This window comes from Siniperca chuatsi, linkage group LG23, assembly GCF_020085105.1.
Source record: "Siniperca chuatsi isolate FFG_IHB_CAS linkage group LG23, ASM2008510v1, whole genome shotgun sequence".
NCBI lineage: Eukaryota > Metazoa > Chordata > Actinopteri > Centrarchiformes > Sinipercidae > Siniperca > Siniperca chuatsi.
This window is the reverse complement of record NC_058064.1, coordinates 7,275,413-7,282,670: the sequence shown is the minus strand read 5'-3', so window position 1 is coordinate 7,282,670 and position 7,258 is coordinate 7,275,413. Positions and strand designations below refer to the sequence as shown.

The 7,258-nt window shown below is 36.0% G+C and overlaps 1 protein-coding gene across 4 annotated transcripts; it reads left to right on the top strand.

Moving 5' to 3' along the window:
• Positions 1-1,235: 1,235 nt before the first annotated feature.
• LOC122871314 (endoplasmic reticulum-Golgi intermediate compartment protein 2-like) lies at positions 1,236-7,233 on the top strand. Of its 4 annotated transcripts, none has more exons than XM_044186288.1 (14): positions 1,236-1,392; positions 2,464-2,597; positions 2,684-2,792; positions 2,957-3,003; positions 3,126-3,193; positions 3,335-3,375; positions 3,637-3,738; positions 3,960-4,055; positions 4,246-4,301; positions 5,341-5,439; positions 5,782-5,879; positions 6,033-6,195; positions 6,514-6,593; positions 6,770-7,233. In XM_044186288.1, the coding sequence occupies exons 2-14, from the start codon at positions 2,492-2,494 to the stop codon at positions 6,848-6,850; spliced, it is 1,146 nt and encodes a 381-aa protein (XP_044042223.1). In that variant the 5' UTR covers positions 1,236-1,392; positions 2,464-2,491; the 3' UTR covers positions 6,851-7,233. The 4 variants fall into 4 exon arrangements, with proteins under 4 accessions (XP_044042223.1, XP_044042221.1, XP_044042222.1 ...); XM_044186286.1 differs by having other exon boundaries at positions 3,296-3,375; XM_044186287.1 differs by lacking the exon at positions 6,770-7,233 and having other exon boundaries at positions 6,514-6,763.
• The last annotated feature ends 25 nt before the right edge of the window (positions 7,234-7,258 follow it).

The window sequence follows — 7,258 nt, the reverse complement described above, 5'->3', positions numbered from 1 at the left end:
CCCACACGCCCATCTGTGCTGCTCTGCATAGGCAAGCAGGCTTGGTGCATGCAGAGCACTCACTGCACAGGAGACACATGTGATTCATCCAGTTCATCTGCACATCTGAGTATAAATAGTTTTATTCTTTAGTGCATTCTCAGCCTGCAGAAAGATGTAAACAACTCCTTTGTCACCAGGGTGATAATAGCAGCCTGCTCTACTTAGTTGTAGTGGATTATCATCATGTCTTCACATTAGGTTTTCTCTCGTCAGCTTTGTGTGAGCAGTGCAACTTCATGTCTGGTGTGCAGATCCATCACATGCCTGTAACACCCTTCTTGTCTGCCTTTAATCATACTAATCAGTCAGTTCATTTCAAAACTGCACTGCAAACCGCAAACAGCAAAAAATGTCTGACTGCATTACATAAACTGCAATTTGAAAGTGCAAATAGTCCAAAAGCATTAGTGATGTGAAAGCATCACTTTACAGGAGCATTTTAACACATGCTATGTAACACATGAGAGAATAGCAGTGGTGGAGTACTCAGATGTTTTACTTAAGTAAACGTAGCACTACCACAGTGTAAAAATACTACTGTTACAAGTAAAAGTTCTGTATTTTAAATGTCAAGTAGAAAAATTATTAGTGGAAAATAGAAAAATGAAAAAGCTGGAAAATAGAAACAAACAGAGAATGGACCAGTGAAAAGTGAGAAAATAATTATATCTGCTATAATAAGTTTTTTCAAAAAAAGATAATGAGTTAATGCAAACTTTACCAAACATGAAAAAATGTTAATCAGATATTGACAAGTCTGTGCTAAATGACAGGAATCACTGCTATAGAAATTTGTAATTTCTTCACACACTAGGTTATTGTTATTAAAGTTTTATTAACGTGTTGACAGGATTATATTATGTATGGAATATTGTTTGGCCCCAATGTTTTTATTTGATCGTAAACTCATTAGACAACCCCTTTGATTCACCTTTTATCTTTTCAATATCAAGCATAAAGCTATGCAAAGCAACCACAACGGGCATTATATTATATTATATTATATTATATTATATTATATTATATTATATTATATTATATTCTAATCTATTCTAATCTCAAACTACTTCATTTACATGATTCCACAAAAAGGGGCAACATTTTAGCATTAAAGCGCCCCCTCCTGCCTAAATAGCGACATTGTTCGCTGCGCGTTCATTATGTGCGGGGGCGCGCACGCTACGCACTCGCCGACGTCACGATGAACCCAAACAAGGAAAAAGCGAGCCCCCGCCCCCTGTGTGTTAGCATCATGGATGCATGGTGTACTATTCAGAGATCATTCAAACAGCAGTTAGGCTTCCAGGGATACTGAACCATGATTTAACATCTAGCTAGATGATAAAAGAGGTAAGATGAATAATAAATAAATGGTGTTGTGAGAGCAGCGATAGCTGTGTTGCTCTAGGGAGACGGTTGACAGTCAGTAGATTGATATATTCATAAAACATCTCTATTGTTAATAATGTTTTGGACTTTGCAGCATGTTGCTCATACTCAATATTGACTGTATAGAAACCTTATTTTTTAATCGTATATCGTGTCGTGGCAGTATTGCAGTGTTTATAGAGATGTAAAGTGTGTCTCGTGGTGTTCTTGTGACATTTTTACACTAGTATGTTATAAAGGGGCATTTACTGTGGTGTTGGTTGGAAGGTATGATATAGTCAGCCTATATGATCAAACAATAATTGCTCAATAATATGTAATGGTTTAGGGACCAATATCAAAATCATTAGTGTGGGTATATGGGTATGATTTTAATTATGTAATGTAATATTATTGACAACCTAATGTGTTTGAATATCACACTTTTTAGCCATTTTTAATGGACATAAAATAAATATCAATTCTAAAAAAACAGAAAAGATGTCATAAAACCTTTAAATATATATATATATATATATATATATATATACATTACTATTTTATTTTAAGACATTTATATATATATATAGTAATAAATATATATATTACTATTTTATTTTAAGAAAACCTCAGTTTTGATTGAGGTGACAAAGCTTATGAAAAATATTTGAAAATACTGCATGTTTAATTAATCTGAGGTGAAGTAATTTATGCTAATCTCTAATGGGTGATTGCAAGACACTTGGAAACAGTGCAGTGTTTAGTAATAAAGAACTACTAACGAAGTATTTTAAGATGTCTGCATCAGCAACAGATATGAAATGAAAAATATTTTCAATTTTGGATAAAATGTAAATTATCAGATATCTGCAAAAAATTCAAATTTTAGATTATACTTCCCTATAATTGTATAGTATTCTTCTAGATTTCATTATCAGTTTCCCCTTGGTAAAATGTGTATTTGTATCCTTAATAAAACCATTATAAAGCTAGAGGTAGCAGACTGGAGTCCTAAATGCAACACTGATGCTCTGCGTTTTATATGTGATGGAGGAGGTGGAGAACAGCCCTGAACCTGAAGATGAGGCGTCTGTCACGTAAGAAAGCCCTGAGCTTGGTGAAGGAGCTGGACGCCTTCCCCAAAGTGTCAGAGAGCTATGTGGAGACCTCAGCCTCAGGAGGAACAGGTAGGCCAACAATACAGTAAAAACATTAGTTCTTTGCTGACATACCTGGTTTGAAAGAACAGTAACCATGTCTGTCTCATCCACAGTGTCCCTGATAGCTTTTAGTGCCATGGCACTTTTGGCTATCCTAGAGTTCTTTGTTTATAGAGACACTTGGATGAAATATGAATATGAAGTTGACAAGGATTTTTCCAGGTAAGCTAAGATGTAGTAACTTTTAATTATTACACAAAACACAAAAAGTGTTTGACTTCATTTTGATTTCTATACACTTTCTTACATGCTTATATTTACAGTATATGGCAAGAAATTACTGTAAAACCGATATTATTCTCACTCTTCTTTTTCATAATTTACAGTAAACTGAGAATAAACATTGACATTACAGTTGCCATGAAATGCCAGCGTGAGTATCCCACCTTCTTCGTCATTCATGTAGATAAGTAATTCTAATTATTATTAAATCATTGAAGTGCATTATAGATGTAAATATGTGTCAGTTAATGCATTTTATGTCTGTGAGTGCAGATGTTGGAGCAGATATTCTGGACCTGGCTGAGACCATGATCACATCCAGCGGCCTCCAGTACGAGCCTGTGAGTAAAGCAAAGTCTGCAAACATTAGATCATGTTTAATATTGTGTTTAACTGTTTTTTTTTTGCAGAACACAGAGGTATTTTCATTTCCCACCTTTTAGAGATGTTGCTGCATCTCTTCTCTTTGTATGTTTGTTCAGGTTATTTTTGAACTGACCCCACAACAGAGACTGTGGCAAAGGTAAGCTTTCATGAAATCACACAGGGAGATACTGTAACATCAGGGTGTCTGCAAGTACTATAACAGTCTTGTAATGTCAAAAATGATCTTATCTAACTTGAAGGTTTCTGTATAAGTATAGTGTTTTATGTCTCAAATTCAGTTTAAAAGGTTCTTTAAAATGTTGCACTGTTTTTCTTGTAGGTTATGACATGCTTTCATTTTCTTTTTGAAGTAGTTTCTGAAGCTCTCAGATGTATTGAACCTGTTTTTTGTCTTCAGGACGTTGACTCTCATACAGAACAGGCTGAGAGAGGAGCATGCTCTTCAGGAAGTCCTTTACAAAACTCTCCTCAAAGGAGGTCCCACTGCCATGCCGCCACGGTCAGTTTCATACATTCAGACAAACTATTTTTTTATTTTGTGATCAATTCATCATTAATTTTACAAAAAGAAAAGAAAATGGCAGGAACAGAATTAAGTTTTGTCCTTCTTTGCACAGAATGAAATAATTTTTCTGTAGTTATTATGCAGCCTGTTAGATACACTGCTGATAAACAATTAAGGACTTAAATTATGCACTCAATAATTGTGTGTGTTTATAGGGAGGATGCCTCTATGGAGCCGCTTAATGCTTGCAGGATACATGGTCATGTCTACGTCAACAAGGTGGCGGGAAACTTACACATCACTGTGGGAAAGTAAGAAACTATATGTCGAAAAGGTGCTGACAGATATAACTAAAAGTCGCTCAGATCCACATAAAGACTGCAGTGAACTCCTTACCATGAATGATCCAGCTGTAAAATTAGTGTAAATATGAAAAACTGACATAACTATATAGAGCTGTTGTTGACGCCAGTGCTCTAACACCGCTTTTGTCTTTTTCAGGCCCATTCACCATCCTCAGGGTCATGCCCACATTGCAGCTTTTGTGAGCCACGAGAGTATGCAACTGTTTTTCTAATTATGCTTGCATATGTTTTCTTTGGCTTCTTTACCAGCACAACGTTATTATAATCTGCTCTTGGTGAAAACAAAATTATGTTGGCTCTCCTGCCAAGGGTACTGCCAAATTTGAAAAAAAGAGAAGGCAGCTAAATTAGTATTTGTTCAGCTGAATATTACATACATCCTTCTCAGGGCATTTCATTTACTGAATATGAAAGCTGATTTTTACGTCAATATTACTATTAAATGTTGCATTTTTACAGAAGCCTTAAGAGGCAAGTGAGAAAAAAAAATCTGGTGATTCCATTTTTTTTCATCTGTTAAACAGGTTAAAACGTCATGACAGGTGAAAAAAAGTTTTTTGCCGATTAAAATACATTTGTAGCGAAAAGAAAGAAATGACTAATGTTACATAACTTGCTAACACAACATATATGTACATATATGTACCTTGTGTTTAGAGTGCATGGAGAAATTTAAACTCACCTGGAAGAAAATATGAATGCTTTTAGTCCAATTTAGAACATGGGGTAGTGGTGCACTTCAGCCTCTTAAAACAGGTTAAAAAAAAAACTTTTTTTAACCTGTTTTCACAGATGAAAAAAAAATAACTTAGAAGAATGATCCCCCCCCCAATCTGTTTCACAGACAAAAATATACATTTAAGGAACTTAAAAAGATTATCCTGGCAAAACCTTTTTTTCACCTGTTCTTGAGTCATAAACACAGAAGAGAAAACAATTTAGATCAGACTTAGAAAATGGATCACCAGAATTTATTTTTCTCAATTCTCTCAGGGCTTCTGTACATTTTATATATGTTATGAGTAAAATGCAGTCCTCAGTTTTCTACTTGATTCAAAATTGTTATGACTTATCTGTAGATCCTCAGTGAAATACACCTGATGAACTTTAAACAGCACTATACACAGGCTTACAAGTGCTGAGTACATTTTTCCAGCTTCACTTAGAGCTTGTTCAGTGACTCCCCACGGCCTTCATTGAACCTGAGCTTCCTCTCATCTCTGCATTACAGCGTACAACTTCTCCCATCGAATAGACCATTTATCTTTTGGGGAGGAGATACCAGGCATCATCAATCCTTTGGACGGCACAGAGAAAATCACCTATAACAGTAAGTTCCTGCTATTTCTCAAGAGATAGGAGAGGATGAGACATATGATGAAGTGGTTTCCGACCTAAGAACATTCGAACAGAGTTTTCTGCTGAATTAATGGCGCGTTGAGACATTTATTAAATCACGAGATGATCACTTAGCTCACCTTGCATGGTCACTACTAAGAAATTCTTATTGGAAAGACATTTCCTCTACAGATAGCATTTGATGGAGTTGATCAAGTTTCATTGTGAGTTTCTTCAGCTTTAGTTTACATATATTCGCTTCTTGAAATTGATGTAAAAACCTAAAATATTGAGATTTTTCACACATTATTCCTTTCTGTGTGTTTCACTACAGATAACCAGATGTTCCAGTATTTCATCACAGTGGTTCCAACCAGACTGAACACATACAAGATATCTGCAGACACACACCAGTTCTCTGTGACTGAGCGGGTGAGTAAACAGTAATTAAAACCGAGTACCACACCATCTTTTACAAAACTATCTAATAACAAAAAATTAGAAGCAAGAGGAGGGATGGACAGAGGAGGAAGAGTATAAGAGAAACATGGGACTATATTAACCCCCATACTGTCTGTTTCCAAGGAGCGGGTGATTAACCACGCAGCAGGCAGTCACGGCGTCTCCGGCATCTTTGTGAAGTACGACACCAGCTCTCTGATGGTGACAGTCAGCGAGCAGCACATGCCACTGTGGCAGTTCCTGGTGCGACTGTGTGGCATTATCGGGGGTATATTCTCCACGACAGGCAAGTCTGGTTTCACCTTCAATCATGTTTATTTTTCATTTGTTTATTTAACAGGGACAGTACAGATAAACACAGTCACATAGGAAGAAGAAATGCAACATAAGTAATGCATATAGGGCGTCTAGCTTAAGTTAAGTTGCAGCCCTGGATTCTGGGCTTTTAAATTCAAAGTAAAACAACTAAATACACTGCATAAAGAATTTATTTTAACAGGTAATTTAATCTAGCGATGACTTAACATGTGATTGTTCTCAAAATAAAATTAGCATTTGTCTGAATTCATCCATTTCTCGCTGTATGTTCCTCTCTCTTTAAAAGGCATGCTCCATGGGTTTGTTGGCTTCTGTTTTGATGTTATCTGCTGTCGCTTCAAACTTGGAGGCTATCGGCCAAGAGAGGTGAGTCTTTACCATATCCAAAATACAAGTTTCCTCTTGCCCAATAAACAGGCCGTCTCCATTACTGTGAGCAATATTTTTGCTTAATATCAGAAGAAATTGTTTCTCTATTAAAGCACTGTAAACTTCCCCATGAAGTCGATCTAATAGACTTTTCTGTACTGAATCTATTATAGGATGTGCAGCTACACAACCAGATGAACAATCTAAACAATCACCAGACTCCTTTGCTGGCTGACAATATCCCTCAGGAGTAGTTTTTCCAGTGACCAGGCTTTCAGTCCAACTGCTGATTCTGCCTCTCTCATCCCAGTAGGAGAGAAAGCTTTACCATCAGAGTATATCCTGTGTGAATTTATGTTGTTCAGTTTGTAATAAAAATTGTTTTATTAATTGTCAACATTAACCTGTGTAATGTCGCTGTTTTTCTACTGAAAAAGGTAAAGCTGTGCTGTTGAGCTTGAAAAAAATAGTCATGTGTGCCCTGTGACTGCAGTCATACATGTGTTTTAAATGTTTCCTTTTGAATATGTGTGATGGAGTTAGCCTCTCTGTTCCATTTGCTGTAATAGAACATAATACTGAGTGTTTGGTTGTCATTCCAACTCCATTAAAGTTTAAATATCCAAAAGTTAAAAAATACAAGTGCAGGTTTGTTTCAAAGC

Bases quoted from the DNA above. Each gene is read 5' to 3' on its own strand.
- LOC122871314 (XM_044186285.1), top strand. From the start codon at position 2,492: ATGAGGCGTCTGTCACGTAAGAAAGCCCTGAGCTTGGTGAAGGAGCTG. The intron at 2,598-2,683 runs GTAGGCCAACAA...TCTCATCCACAG, and splicing joins CTCAGCCTCAGGAGGAACAG to TGTCCCTGATAGCTTTTAGT. The intron at 3,004-3,125 runs GTGAGTATCCCA...CTGTGAGTGCAG, and splicing joins AGTTGCCATGAAATGCCAGC to ATGTTGGAGCAGATATTCTG.